We start from the raw sequence: 16,008 nt of genomic DNA, 5'->3' as shown, positions 1-16,008 counted from the left end.
ATGGCCGACCACTGCGTACATCATAACACTGACCCATATTGGCGACATTATAACATTCTAGGCGTGATCAGTCGCACCACTTGCCGAACAGCCCAGAAGACAAGGTGTGTCCTATATCGATCCGATTCGATTCGTGTCTGCATGGGCCTACGTGTTTAGATGTAAGACTGATTCGGCGTTGTGAAATAACGATGAAGGAGAGAAGATATTATATTTTCTGAATATTTTTAAAACTAGTATCAATTGATAAATCAGGACAGTAACCCATATACAGGTTCATGTTGCAGTCAGTCAAGTTTTATTCGTTTCGAGTCGAATGTAAAATTGAAAATTAAAAAAAAGCTTTTTTGGTCGCTCCTGTGTAGTTAACGAACTAACGGAACCCCAAACAACTTGACATTTTAAGGCAAATTCATCTCTCCTGCGATGCGTATGCAATATACGCAGAAAGAGTGGTGACTGCCGTATCTTCTGTGTACCAGTGACTATATCCATCGGTACAGGCTTCTATCGTTTCGCGTTGCTAGGTGATGTCAACCCTACATGCCTTCGGATGGATCACGGATGTGGAAAGCGGGGTATGATGGTGTCGGAGAAGAATCAGGACATAGATGTTGTTCGATGTTTATTGCATAGTGAGAGGAGTAAAAAAAGGAAATATAAACACAGCGAAGTGGTTTAAACTCCTCGATATGTACCATACGTTATTTTGCCCCTCAGCTTCCAGTTAATAGAATTCAGGCCAGGCCCAATACACGGTCTATTTTCTTTAAACAAGCCTGCCGGCACCTAGAACTAAATTCCGGTGATGTGTTGAATGACCTTATTAGTTCGATGCGTCTGCTGGTCTTCCTTGTGCCACAAGAAACCCCATCCCACTATCGACCTCACATGGGAGAATTTTTATAATTCTTCCATGCCGACCTATCGGCGGTGAATATCAGTCCTTAAGTCTCCTCCTTTCACCGCCGATAACTTCCACCAGGCTATCTGTCGGACGCACCATCATCGCCGATATCGGCGGTGAATATGCGCACAACGACGGTGGATCAGCATGAATTCTTCAGAATATCATTCTTTAGCTTGCAATTGCGAAAATACTAAATGCAGAAATGTTTGACCCGTTGCTATGCATGAGCCTATAAAGAACAGATAAAGCATATCATTCAATTTTGATTGTATGCACTGAACTCTTAGCCACTTTTATATAAATCAACTAACTTCCCCAACCATCACACCCGTGCACTAGATGCATTAATCAATTAATAAAGCCACATTCCCTATACTTTGCCAATAAAATCCTATTCATCAAAAATCTATAGAATGTCTATGACAACCATTGGAGGAATCGCACTGCAGTGGATTTCGAACTCATGCTCTTTCTGCTCATTTACGATGTTTATCTGGCAACCGGCATTGATCATGTCGCCTGCTGTGCAACATGGTCCCTGTTCGTATGAACGTGAATAAAAAACTAATTATTTTTCGAAACTGGGCATTCGTGTTGGCTACGATTTATTTGACGCATCATCATTTTACTGACTGATTGAGAGTTTTATCTTAATTATCCTTTTCAAACCATAAATTCGTTTTATTGGCTGTCAGTTCGAAATAGAATCCTCTCATTCAGTATTATCGAATAGTTCTGATGAGAAACTGGGGGCATAGACTGATAAAACCGTTTGAAAGGATTGCTAGTCCCCGGAACGCAAGTTCCTATTCACAAGTTTCTCACATTGACCGTTCTTATACCCTATTTTTTTACTCATAAGATATGTGAGTATCCTTCCATCTGCTTGAAACTTGTTTGTAGACATTTCGGAGGCCGATGAACCTGTGCCGGAAGCAAAATACAGTGAAGAGCTTGATTGGCCTACGATTGGTCCGGCAAGAATGTTTACCTGATTCTTGATGATAATAGCAGTGTGATTAAAAATGTCGATGTCAACGCGGTGCAAGTGTATAGATCATTGTAGTAATTCATTAGTTGTAGAGTCTACAAACAGTCATTTTTTGACGATAAACCATAAACGGAACGCCAAGAACAGCATCTATAATCAATGAATCACAAAAAAAAACATCAACCGCTTTCAACAGATTGTCGACCGGTTTATTGAACCAATTGACATAATCTTTTGAAGTATTTTCCATCGTTTCTTTGTGTAGTTCTGCAATTCATAAACAAAACCATGCATGTCTGAGCTGATTGCTGGTGTTGACGATAATCAATCCATCAAAGTACAGCTCGTCCAATATATGAAAGTTTTAAGACATTTAGGTGCAAGACTCCACAATTAACGAACATTTTTGTCTTCCACGAAACCTTTAGGATTGCATTTTGTAGCGAGCAAAAAGTTATGTTTTCATATGTCTGCCGGGGTGCTGTTTTTTTCTATGATGAAATTCCCAACATAGAACCTACCACGAGCCATCATAGAATCTATGATGGGATCCGATGTAAAATTTTGCTTCTCATAATTATCATAAATTCTACCATTGACACGCCAGTGATTATATCATGTCGGAAACGTCTGCCTGACTTGGTTTTATTTCAGCGCTAGGCTTTGGTTCAATACTCAAGAACGCCCTGTCAACCAAGACACCTCGGCATCTTGACCCCAAGGTTTTGACATCGCTAACGCTCTCGATAAATGCTACTACTCATGGCGAATTATGAGTTCGATTAACAAAACCTGGGAGACATTAGTGACTGTGCATAAGGTCTACAATGTATCTGGTTTCTTTACATTGATGTTATGGGAACGCTGATATATATGAAGTTCTGCTCAGGCGTACGGCCAATAGAAAATACCGAGTAGTGTACAGAAAATGAGGGAACTATGATAATAAGCTATTCTGTGTGGTATAATGCTGATGATACGTGTAACACAACCCATAGATAACAAAGGCCTTATCGATCACACTTCTCTTTGTGGATTTTAATTTTACAAGAATTATTTGTAGTCACGTTCAGCTAATACAGCACAGCTGCAGTGAAAGTAAACATTATATTCAACTGAATAGGCGGAAATAACTCTTTATTATAATATTACCCTATACGACCTCACATTAAAAAATCGATATAAACCTGTATGCGATGCATAGTTGATGTACGCTATGAACAGCTAAGTCACGTAGGCCCTAAGTTTTGCTATAAAGTGTTTCCTCGTAATAATTCAAAATTTCGAATGAATATGTGTTGCCGATATCAACAGGACAATATTATGCTTATTTCGGACAATATTATGCTTATTTCAACCGTGAGAATATAGCCTGTACGGTTGTTTACCACTGATGGTTAGCACAATCGATTACATGAAATTCAGACTAATATGACCATTGGTTACCGATCTGTATCAATCATTAGGCTTGCTCGCTTATATACTTTGCATGTGTGCAATTTATCGTGCATCCAAGTGTCCTCTACGGTAACAATGACTGAATGAGGTGACAGTGTAGATGCATCGACAAATTTCGCAGAATTATCATAAATTTGGCGAACTGGTGAGGAGAAAGTGTACTTGGCTTAGACCTGGTTGACGAATGCGAAAAATGCAGTTTCTTATTATTACAAGCGATAGACACTATGTAGCAACGGTTTCTACTGAGCGAGAAATCTGCACAGTTAACCGACGCGCATTTCAATCAACGCTTTCTGCTTCATTAATTCTACGCAACATCGCTGGTTGATTACCTCATCAGAAATAACGAGAGCAGCGTATTCTTCTGACGGATCTGATTTAGCAGCAAATGATAACGAGGCTGGCAACATCCCTTGATGCATCATATTTAGTGTCGACTGTCATTAAGTCGTCTTGGTGATTAATAAGTCGAATTATCAACCCTTGTTAATTACCGTGGTTAACATTTACACGTGGAGCACAGCTCATGGTATGATAGCAAAATGAGCGTGATCTGCGCCGAATTGATTTTTTACAGAAGTACAGCATATGTGCTTGGAGGGTAGAGTTGAGGATGTCAATCTTATGCACTGAACGTGGCCAAATACTAAGGCCGACATGCCCAAAAATCAAGTGTGAAACATTAAACTTGACTGTCCTTACGGATATTCCCTTGCTCTCATTGCGGTTATGATCATTTTATCGAAATAGAAAAAATTCCTTGGCCACTTTCTTCTGTTAGCATTCACACTTTCTATCCTATATTTCTTGTCTCTTCATGAGGAAATCTCATATGCGTGTCAAGCCCATGTTTTGCGTGTCGTCTTCATACTAGGTTTATCGAGCGCCGACACGATGATGTCATTAGGCAGAACGATGGCTCGGCATCGATCTCCAGAGAGATGATCGTTGCACGGATGGCTTACTCGGGTCCAGTCGGGGTTAAAATTGAAATATCATGCTAATTCAGTCAGCTATTGTTTTATTTTTTTATTTTATTCGCAATTTGATGATGGAAACCACTACTGCAGTGGATGGTGACTGAACAGCCAACAGCTGGGTAATAATGTCCTCGATACCTCCGTTGGTTTAAATGCACCCCAAGAAAAGTCGGGTTCAAAAATAACAAGTGTGTTTACAAATTCCATCTTCAAGGCAAGGGGACGGTTTATATATATACAATTGCGAGCCCCAGTCTCATCTCCGAAATAAATATAGACCAAGCGATGAAAAATGTCTGAGCGACTAACTCAAGAGACTACATGACACTCATTTTGTGTCTTAATTTAGCCCCGGAAATGCGTCATAGCCCCACGCATCATGGTGACGGTAGCATAGCAACCACTGTCTGAATGTGTTGTCATGGTGCAATTCTGAATGCTCAGGGACCTTCTCGGAGAATCTTAAACAGGCAATAGCTCCTTTTTTATGTCTTGTGTGAATAATAGTCTTGTATACCGAGGTGAACATAGTTTCCTGCACAGCAGGGTGAAAACAAATGACCTTGGTTGTTTTAAAAAGTAATATTTCTTTCGATGAAAGGTCTTGCAATGGGAAGTAGTAACTGAAACAGGATTTTCTATGCAGACACCCACGTTGAAATAAACCGTTCATCAATATTGAAGGCAGAAAATCTCTTCCGTCGAAAATGTTGTCCTTGAAAAATGTCTCGCAATTTTGTATTCTGACTGATAGCTAAGACATCGAATACGCAAAATAGAATCCTTTTGTCTTCCTGGCATTCTATCCTACATGTAGGACATTTCAAACTATTACACCGGCAGCTATGACTAACCTAGCTAGGTAGGCTCTTTATAGTGCATAATACCGTAATGCACAATGAGAACCATGCAGCTATACTGTGGTCATGGTGGTGACCAGGACTGAATGTCAGGGAAGTTTACTCGAGCCTCTTTTATAGGAAGGGTATTTAGACCATTCAAAATGGCACAGCATTTTTAGAGAGAAGCTACAAATGACGCAGAGTAAACACTCAAGGTATCAGATCACTCACTATTCTTGGATCAAATAATCGATGAACAAACTCGGCTCGAATTTGCCATCCTTCAACAGCCTCGCCTCTTTCAGTGGTTTAATGCGCTAACACGCCTAGTGGCGTTGAGAAAACTGCACCGAATCCAAATTTCAGGGATTTCTCCATCCATCAAGAAATGGAACTGTCCTGCTAACTTGAACATTTGATTATGGCAAGGTGAAAGGTACTGCAGTGTGTGAATAGCTCGACCTAATGCATCAGCCAAAACGGGTTAACGAAAAATAACACTATTCTGTACTGAACACACGCTATGTCTGATCTGAGAGCAGCGAATCCCAAATTCCCGTGTCTGCTATCACAACTCTCGCTCTTCCCACCATGTTGACATTGCTTTCTCCATGAATCTACGTCACTATGGCAACGGGAGGAAAGGAGAACCATGGTGATGGTGTAGGGCATGTGTTCCTAGCGAAGACGTACAGACCCTATGAGGTGTAGAATCTAGTCGCTTAGGGTGGCCAAACCCTTTCCTGTCGAGCTCTTATTTGTTGTATTGCGTTTTTGGAAACTGTTCTTCTGAATGATGTAAATATGGTTGCATCTTTGTTCGCAAGGGTGATACCACATTCTTTTCTCTGGCTCGCTCCGAGTGGAGCACCATGCCTGATCCGTCTTTCGATGGTATCAGTTCGAGGTTGATGAAGCTGCTAAACCCTTATACCCATCGGAACAACGTCTGCTAAGTTGACATGTTGACATTTTTTTGTTGGCGATTCGCTTCCCCATATGATAAACTGATCAGGCAAGGAGCCCCGTTTCGCGATTTGTCGCCAATTCGGGGAGTTTCGACATTCAAGCCCGCAGAATCGACTATTGCCTCAGGAGCAGTATCTATTCTAAAACTAGGTTTGTGCAGAAAAGCCTACATCTGCCTTTTTTGATTTCATCGGTGGAACTCCAAATGAACTCAATCTGTAAGATGGTTAAACAACACTTGACGATCGGCAAGATTTGGCGAACATCGCACATTTTTTTTCCGCATGCTGACACAGCTAGATCAAACTATTTCCGAAAAAAAACCGTTCTGGCTCGCCGTGGTATCTCCATGGCATAACCGAATCGGTGCACTTCGAGGATTGTTGCCAGAAATGGCGACATATCAGCGTTAGGGGATCACTGCGTCTCTGCTAACGCTTAATACGTTAGAATTAACGCCAGAACAACTCAGCAAGCCCACATTTTACTGGATCATGGAGTAGGTCTTTATATGATTAGGCGACAATAATTTTCCATAATTGCCGTGTTCAGCAAGAACTCCAATGTATAGATAAGAGCTGGACTCGATCTTCATCACCATGAAAAATAAACTGCCAAAACATTCCATGATACAATGTTTACAACCATGACAACTGCATAATCAGGGCGATTCTTGCACACAGTTGTCGATGAAAAAATTATCAATAATTGAATATAAGCTCAAAATTATCAAATTAATGGATTAGAAAAGTGAATTTGTGCTGCACGAATTAAGTATGATTGAGGATGCTGTAGTCTGATTAAAACCATAGCGCAATGTTCATTAGGAAATTGTGCTCAAAGTTGTTTTGTCAATAAGTAAAGAAAGGCTAGCTTGGAGATGGGGCCTCCAGGTGACTATTATGCGCTGTTAGAGAACTTGGTCCAGTTTGACTGAGGGTTAAATATATTTGTCATACAAGTTTCATGAACAGTGTCGATGTAGAGAGATAGCAGATGCACCCATCGTGTGGTCGCCAACTTCGTTTACATTTACCGTGCTCACCATCTCTGCATTGTTACCGATAAAGTGTCGATAGGACTTAATCGGCTAGGGCAATGCACTTTCTAAAGACACGTATAAATGGCGTGATATATTATGAAACAAACCACGGACTCCAAAATGGCCATTATTTGCTACGCCACCTATACAAAACACAATCTTGACCTCTTGCAAAACGATTTCTGCCAGTGTTGGCAAATTTCACCGAGATACCCACGACGCACATTCGTCCTGTCACTTTAAGAGACTGCAGCTGCCCCTGCACTCGTCCTGTTTATTCACACTGTAGAGTTAGAGAATAACATGTATGTGCACATGCCCCCCCCCCGCCAGTGTCTACACACGAATTGCCATTTCTGGCATAGGAATAACCAGCGTACTTCTAGTCGCGTTTCTATGGAAACAGGATTCCGCTTAGCTTGCGACTCACCTCACTCATCTTTGGAGTTGTCTTATGTGGCGTGGGGATATGAGATCTTTCGAGAGGGCGCATAGACATATCGGGACATGTCGCATATACAGCAGATCTTATATGTTAGTGCGAAATAGACGGAATTGCATTGCCTTGATGGCGTAATGGCCATCGCATTCGCAGAGACGCTTGTTGAATGCTTGCGTTCTCTCCCGCCTGACAATTACATGCCTGATGCACCATCGGTGAATTGATATTTTACATATTTTGATGCGTGAGCAAGATCCAGGCTGTTGTAAAAGCATTGGAAGTGTATTGTCGTGTCGATGCAAAAGCATGTCATATGACCAATTCCCAATTGAGTTCTCTACAGATATACTGTGCTCAAAACTCTAATTAAAGTCACAAGTAATTCATATAAACGTGATGCGGCGTGTTAGTTCGTGCAATGGGGGCAAAAATTACAAAGGTCTCCTCGTTGATACTTCTTAGATTTTACGAAGACACTTTTGAAGACACTTACTTAGCAAATTACTGCCAATACCTTGATGTCTAAGGTAGGCCTGACCAGTAACCTGCTTAGTAATGCAAACTGAACAATCAGATCAAAATACTTCTCCAGGGTGACAGTGTACAAACTGTTGATTTCAAGTTCGTTAGCTTCGAGTTGTCTGGACTGACAAGTCATATATTTATTCACCTATTCTCTAAGCTAACTATTCATTGTCATCTATCTTTACAGGGGTGTGGTTGCCGTTGACATAGATCTAAAGAACCTTGACATCAACCAATGTAGCAAAAAGGGACTCTTCGCCAGTACGCACAAATGCTCAATGGAGACCACACAGGTAAGACCAGTAATCTTTCCTTGGATACCGTTTTGGTTTTGGATACCGTTTTGGTTCTGGTTACCGCTTTGGTTCTGGTTACCGTTTTGGTTCTGGCTAACGCTTTGGTTTTGGATACCGTTTTGGGTTTTGATACCGTTTTGGGTTTGGATACCGTTTTGGTTTTGAACCTTGCTTTGGTTTTGGACTCCGCCATGATCCCGTTTTCGTTTTGGATCCCTTTTCGTTTTGGACCCCCTTTTCGTTTCAGACCTCTTTTCGTTTGGATCCCTTTTCGTTTTGGATCCCCTTTTCGTTTGGATCCCGTTTTCGTTTTGGTTCCCGCTTTTGTTTTCGATCCAGTTTGGATCCCGTTTTCCTTTTGGATCCCGTTTTCCTTTTGGATCCCGTTTTCCTTTTGGATCCCGTTTTCCTTTTGGATCCCTGCTTCGTTTTGGATCCCGTTTTCGTTTTTGATCCCGTTTTCCTTTTGGATCCCGTTTTCCTTTTGGATCCCGTTTTCATTTTTGGATCCCGTTTTCGTTTGGATCCCATTTTCGTTTTTGTTCCAGCTTTCGTTTTAGATCCCGTTTTCGTTATGGATCCCGTTTTCGTTTAGGATCCCCTTTTTGTTTTGGATCCCGTTTTCTTTTTGATCCCGTTTTCGTTTAGGATCCCACTTTCGTTTTAGATCCCGTTTGGATTCCGTTTTTTTTTGGGATCCCGTTTTCGTTTTGGATCCCGTCTTCGTTTGGATCCCGTTTTCTTTTTGGATCCTGTTTGGATCCGGTTTCGTTATGGTCCCCGTTTTCGTTTAGGATCTCCTTTTTGTTTTGGATCCCGTTTTCGTTTGGATTCCGTTTTCGTTTAGGATCCCACTTTCATTTTAGATCCCGTTTGGATCCCGTTTTCGTTTTGGATCCCTTTCTCGTTTGGGATCCCGTTTTCGTTTTGGATCCCGTCTTCGTTTAGGATCCCGTTTTCGTTAGGGATCCCGTTTGGATCTCATTTTCATTTTTGATCGCGTTTTCGTTAAGGATCCTGTTTTCGTTTAGGATCCCGTTTTCGCTTAGATCCCCTTTTCGTTTCGGTTCCTGTTTTGTTTAGGATCCCGTTTTTATTTTGGATCCCGTTTTCGTTTGGATCCCGTTTCGTTTAGGATCTCGCTTTCCTTTTGATCCCGTTTTCGTTTTGGATCCCATTTGGATCCCGTTTTCGTTTTGGTTCCCATTTTCGTTAAGGATACATTTTTGCCTCACCGTTAGGGGAGTCTATACGATAGCCCTGTGTCCCTCGTCGTCCGTCGTCGTCGTCCGTATCCTGTGTGGCACGTTTCTTAACCACTTGTGCTATGAACTTGAAACTTTGTACACATGACCTTCTAGGTCAGAGGTATCCTGACACTGAATTTCGGTCCGGTTCGATTCATGACTTGGCCACCAGGGGGCCAAAACTGAAAACATAAAGTGTGATATGTTTCCTATTAATGATCCGTTTTCAATAAAACTTTTATGGTAGGTACTCCTAGCAAGAATACATCACATATCATACGGGTTTTTGATTTTTATGTACTTTTCAAGGTCACAGAGGTCAAATGGCGTAAATTGGCCGTTAGGATGTAACTATGGCACGATTCTAAACTGCAATGACTATTGATCTCAAATTTGGTACACATGTACCCCTTAGTCAGGTGATCTTAGGGACCGAAGTTCGGTTCAATATGATTCACCACTTGACCACCAGAGGGCAATATCCAAAAACCTTAAAAATGTGATTATTCCTTAACTTCTTGCCCGATTGCCACCAATTTGATATCATGGATACATCTAACCACCATACAGTATATGTCACACAGGTTTTTAATTTGACCTACTTTTCAAGGTCACAGAGGTCAAATGGCGTAAAATGGCCGTCAGGCCGTAACTATGGCACGTTTCTTAACCGCAATGACTATTGATCACAAATTAAGTACATATGTACCCATTGGTCAGGTGATCTCAGGTACTGAAGTTTGGTTCGATCTGATTTGCCGTTTGGCCTCCAGGGAGGGGGCCAAATCCAAAATTACTCAAAATGCTATTATTATTCCTTAATTACTTCCCGATTGGCACCAATTTTATATCATAGGTACATCTAATTCTAACAACCATTCAATGTGTCATCTGGGTCTTTTTAGATTTGACCTACTTTTCAAGGTCACAGAGGTCAAAATAATGTACTGTAAATTGGCCATTTTGGGGAAATTGTAATTGGTTGGACCTACATCAAACCTAACACTACATGCCACAATACCATACTCTTCATCCATCTTTCCTCCACATAAGGTGAGCACAAAAGCCCTGGCCACTTCATTTGTTTTGATCCCGTTTTCGTTTGGATCCTGTTTTCGTTTTGGTTCCCGCTTTCGTTTTAGATCCCGTTTGGATCCCGTTTTCGTTTTGGTTCCCGTTTTCGTTTAGGATCCCCTTTTTGTTTTGGATCCCGTTTTCGTTTGGATCCCGTTTTCGTTTAGGATCCCACTTTCGTTTTGGATCCCGTTTGGATCCTGTTTTCGTTTGGGATCCCGTTTTCGTTTGGGATCCCGTTTTCGTTTGGGATCCCGTTTGGATCCAGTTTTCGTTTTAGATCCCGTTTTCGTTTAGGATCCCGCTTTCGTTTTAGATCCCGTTTGGATCCCGTTTTCGTTTTGGTTCCCGTTTTCGTTTAGGATCCTTTTTGTTTTGGATCCCGTTTTCGTTTAGGATCCCCTTTTCGTTTGGATCCCGTTTTCGTTTTGGATCCCGTTTGGATCCAGTTTTCGTTTTAGATCCCGTTTTCGTTTAGGATCAGGCTTTCGTTTTAGATCCCGTTTGGATCCCGTTTTCGTTTTGGTTCCCAATTTCGTTTAGGATCCCTTTTTGGCTCACCGTTAGGGGAGTCTATTCGATAGCCCTGTGTCCGTCGTCGTCCGTCGTTGTCGTCTGTCGTCGTCCGTATCCTGTGTGGCACGTTTCTTAACCGCTTGTGCTATGAACTTGAAACTTTATACACATGACCTCCTAGGTCAGAGGTACTTGGACACTGAATTTCGGTCCGGTCTGATTCATGACTTGGCCGCCAGGGGGCCAAAACTGAAAACATAAAAAGTGTGATATGTCTCCTGTTAATGATCCGTTTTCAATAAAACTTTTATGGTAGGTACTCCTAGCAAGGATTCATCACATATCAAACGGGTTTTTGATTTGACCTACTTTTCAAGGTCACAGAGGTCAAAATAATGTACTATAAATTTACCATTTTGTGGAAATTGTAATTGGTTGGACCAACATCAAACCTAACACTACATGACACAATACCATACTCTTCATCCATCTTTCCTCCACATGAGGTGAGCACAATGGCCCTGGCAATTTCATTTGTTTTGGATCCCGCTTTCGTTTTAGATCCCGTTTGGATCCCGTTTTCGTTTTGGTTCCCGTTTTCGTTTAGGATCCCCTTTTTGTTTTGGATCCCGTTTTCGTTTAGGATCCCCTTTTCGTTTGGATCCCGTTTTCGTTTTGGATCCCGTTTGGATCCCGTTTTCGTTTTTCGTTTAGGATCCCACTTTTGTCTTAGATCCCGTTTGGATCACGTACTCGTTTTGGTTCCCGTTTTCGTTTAGGATCCCCTTTTCGTTTGGATCCCGTTTTCGTTTTGGATCCCGTTTGGATCCAGTTTTCGTTTTAGATCCCGTTTTCGTTTAGGATCCCGCTTTCGTTTTAGATCCCGTTTGGATCCCGTTTTCGTTTTGGTTCCCAATTTCGTTTAGGATCCCTTTTTGGCTCACCGTTAGGGGAGTCTATTCGATAGCCCTGTGTCCGTCGTCGTCCGTCGTTGTCGTCTGTCGTCGTCCGTATCCTGTGTGGCACGTTTCTTAACCGCTTGTGCTATGAACTTGAAACTTTATACACATGACCTCCTAGGTCAGAGGTACTTGGACACTGAATTTCGGTACTTTTTAAGGTCACAGAGGTCAAATGGCGTAAATTGGCCGTCAGGCTGTAACTATGGCACGTTTCTTAACCGCAATGACTATTGATCACGAATTAAGTACATATGTACCCATTGGTCAGGTGATTTCAGGTACCGAAGTTTGGTTCGATCTGATTTGCCGTTTGACCTCCAGGGAGGGGGCCAAATCCAAAATTTTTCAAAATGCTATTATTATTCCTTAATTACTTGCCAGATTGGCACCAATTTTATATCAGAGGTACATCTAATTCTAACAACCATTCAATGTGTCACCCGGGTCTTTTTTGATTTGACCTACTTTTCAAGGTCACAGAGGTCAAAATAATGTACTGTAAATTGGCCATTTTGGGGAAATTGTAATTGGTTGGACCTACATCAATCCTAACACTACATGCCACAATACCATACTCTTCATCCATCTTTCCTCCACATGAGGTGAGCACAATAGCCCTCGCCATTTCATTTGTTTTGGATCCCGTTTTCGTTTGGATCCTGTTTTCGTTTTGGTTCCCGCTTTCGTTTCAGATCCCGTTTGGATCCCGTTTTCGTTATGTTTTCCGTTTTCGTTTAGGATCACCTTTTTGTTTTGGATCCTGTTTTCGTTTAGATCCCGTTTTCGTTTAGGATCCCGCTTTCGTTTTAGATCCCGTTTGGATCCCGTTTTAGATCCCGTTTGGATCCTGTTTCGTTATGGTCCCCGTTTTCGTTTAGGATCACCTTTTTGTTTTGGATCCTGTTTTCGTTTGGATCCCGTTTTCGTTTTGGATCCCGTTTTCCTTTAGGATCCGGTTTTCGTTTAATGTCCCGTTTTCGTTTAGGATCCCTTTTCGTTTTGGATCCCTTTTCGTTTTTGATTCCGTTTTCGTTTTGGATCCCGTTTTCGTTTGGATCCCGTTTTGCGTTTTAGATCCCGTTTGGATCCTGTTTCGTTATGGTCCCCGTTTTCGTTTAGGATCTCCTCTTTGTTTTGGATCCCGTTTGCGTTTGGATCCCGTTTTCGTTTAGGATCACACTTTCGTTTTAGATCCCGTTTGGATCCCGTTTTCGTTTTAGATCCCTTTCTCGTTTGGGATTTCGTTTTCGTTTTGGATCCCGTCTTCGTTTGGGATCTCGTTTTCGTTAGGGATCCCGTTTGGATCTCGTTTTCACTTTTGATCCTGTTTTCGTTTAGGATCCCGTTTTCGTTTAGATCCCGTTTTCGTTTAGGATCCCGTTTTCGTTTAGGATCCCGTTTTCCTTTTGATCCCGTTTTGGTTTTGGATCCCGTTTGGATCCCGTTTTCGTTTTGGATCCCGTTTTCGTTTTAGATCCCGTTTGGATCCCGTATTAGTTTTAGTTCCCGTTTTCGTTTAGGATCCTCTTTTCGTTTGGATCCCGTTTTCGTTTTGGATCCCGTTTGGATCCCGTTTTCGTTTTAGATCCCGTTTTCGTTTAGGATCCCGCTTTCATTTTAGATCCCGTTTGGATCCCGTTTTCGTTTTGGTTCCTAATTTCGTTTAGGATCCCTTTATGGCTCACCGTTAGGGGAGTCGGGGAGTCTATTCGATAGCCCTGTGTCGGTCGTCGTCCGTCGTTGTCGTCCGTCGTCGTCCGTATCCTGTGTGGCACGTTTCTTCACCGCTTGTGCTATGAACTTGAAACTTTGTACACATGACCTCCTAGGTCAGAGGTACTTGGACACTGAATTTCGGTCCGGTCTGATTCATGACTTGGCCACCAGGGGGCCAAAACTGAAAACATAAAAAGTGTGATATGTCTCCTATTAATGATCTGTTTTCAATAAAACTTTTAGGGTAGGTACTCCTAGCAAGGATACATCACATATCATACGGGTTTTTAATTCGACGTACTTTTTAAGGTCACACAGGTCAAATGGCGTAAATTGGCCGTCAGGCGGTAACTATGGCACGTTTCTTAACTGCAATGACTTTTGATCACAAATTAAGTACATATGTACCCATTGGTCAGGTAATTTCAGGTACCGAAGTTTGGTTTGATTTGATTTGCCGTTTGGCCTCCAGGGAGGGGGGGGGCCCAATCCAAAATTCTTCAAAATGCTATTATTATTCCTTAATTACCTGCCAGATTGGCACCAATTTTATATCAGAGGTACATCTAATTCTAACAACCATTCAATGTGTCACCCGGGTGTTTTTTGATTTGACCTACTTTTCAAGGTCACAGAGGTCAAAATAATGTACTGTAAATTGGCCATTTTGGGGAAATTGTAATTGGTTGGACCTACATCAAACCTAACACTACATGCCACAATACCATACTCTTCATCCATCTTTCCTCCACATGAAGTGAGCACAATAGCACTCGCAATTTCATTTGTTTTGGATCCCGTTTTCGTTTGGATCCTGTTTTCGATTTGGTATCCGCTTTCGTTTTAGATCCCGTTTGGATTCCGTTTTCGTTATGTTTCCCGTTTTCGTTTAGGATCATTTTTTTATTTTGGATCCCGTTTTCGTTTGGATCCCGTTTACGTTTAGGATCCCACTTTCGTTTTAGATCCCGTTTGGATCCCGTTTTCGTTTTGGATCCCGTTTTCGTTTTAGATCCCGTTTGGATCCTGTTTCGTTATGGTCCCCGTTTTCGTTTAGGATCACCTTTTTGTTTTGGATCCTGTTTTCGTTTGGATCCCGTTTTCGTTTTGGATCCCGTTTTCTTTTGGGATCCCGTTTTCGTTTTAGATCCCGTTTGGATCCCGTTTTCGTTTTGGATCCCGTTTTCGTTTTGGATCCCGTTTTCTTTTGGGATCCCGTTTTCGTTTTAGATCCCGTTTGGATCCCGTTTTCGTTTAGGATCCCTTTTCGTTTTGGATCCCTTTTCGTTTTTGATCCCGTTTTCGTTTTGGATCCCGTTTTCGTTTGGATCCCGTTTTGCGTTTTAGATCCCGTTTGGATCCTGTTTCGTTATGGTCCCCGTTTTCGTTTAGGATCTCCTCTTTGTTTTGGATCCCGTTTGAGTTTGGATCCCGTTTTCGTTTAGGATCACACTTTCGTTTTAGATCCCGTTTGGATCCCGTTTTCGTTTTAGATCCCTTTCTCGTTTGGGATTCCGTTTTCGTTCTGGATCCGGTCTTCGTTTGGGATCTCGTTTTCGTTAGGGATCCCGTTTGGATCTCGTTTTCACTTTTGATCCCGTTTTCGTTTAGGATCGCGTTTTCGTTTAGGATCCCGTTTTCGTTTAGATCCCGTTTTCGTTTAGGATCCCGTTTTCGTTTAGGATCCCGTTTTCCTTTTGATCCCGTTTTGGTTTTGGATACCGTTTTCGTTTTGGATCCCGTTTTCGTTTTGGATCCCGTTTTCGTTTTAGATCCCGTTTGGATCCCGTATTTGTTTTAGTTCCCGTTTTCGTTTAGGATCCTCTTTTCGTTTGGATCCCGTTTTCGTTTTGGATCCCGTTTGGATCCCGTTTTCGTTTTAGATCCCGTTTTCGTTTAGGATCCCGCTTTCATTTTAGATCCCGTTTGGATCCCGTTTTCGTTTTGGTTCCTAATTTCGTTAAGGATCCCTTTATGGCTCACCGTTAGGGGAGTCGGGGAGTCTATTCGATAGCCCTGTGTCCGTCGTCGTCCG

General features: G+C 41.9%; 1 protein-coding gene across 1 annotated transcript in view; it reads left to right on the top strand.

Annotated features, from left to right (window-relative positions):
• LOC135499748 (metabotropic glycine receptor-like) overlaps positions 1–16,008 on the top strand; it is a 46,100-nt gene that overhangs the window by 10,870 nt on the left and 19,222 nt on the right. Inside the window, exon 2 of the mRNA XM_064790690.1 lies at positions 8,350–8,455. Coding sequence (XP_064646760.1) covers positions 8,350–8,455 — 106 coding nt within the window. The remainder of the gene's footprint in view (positions 1–8,349; positions 8,456–16,008) is intronic.

The sequence above is a fragment of the Lineus longissimus genome, chromosome 15, assembly GCF_910592395.1.
Source record: "Lineus longissimus chromosome 15, tnLinLong1.2, whole genome shotgun sequence".
Taxonomy (NCBI): Eukaryota; Metazoa; Nemertea; class Pilidiophora; order Heteronemertea; family Lineidae; genus Lineus; species Lineus longissimus.
The sequence above is the reverse complement of the archived record's forward strand: the minus strand, read 5'-3'. Positions and strand labels throughout refer to the sequence as shown.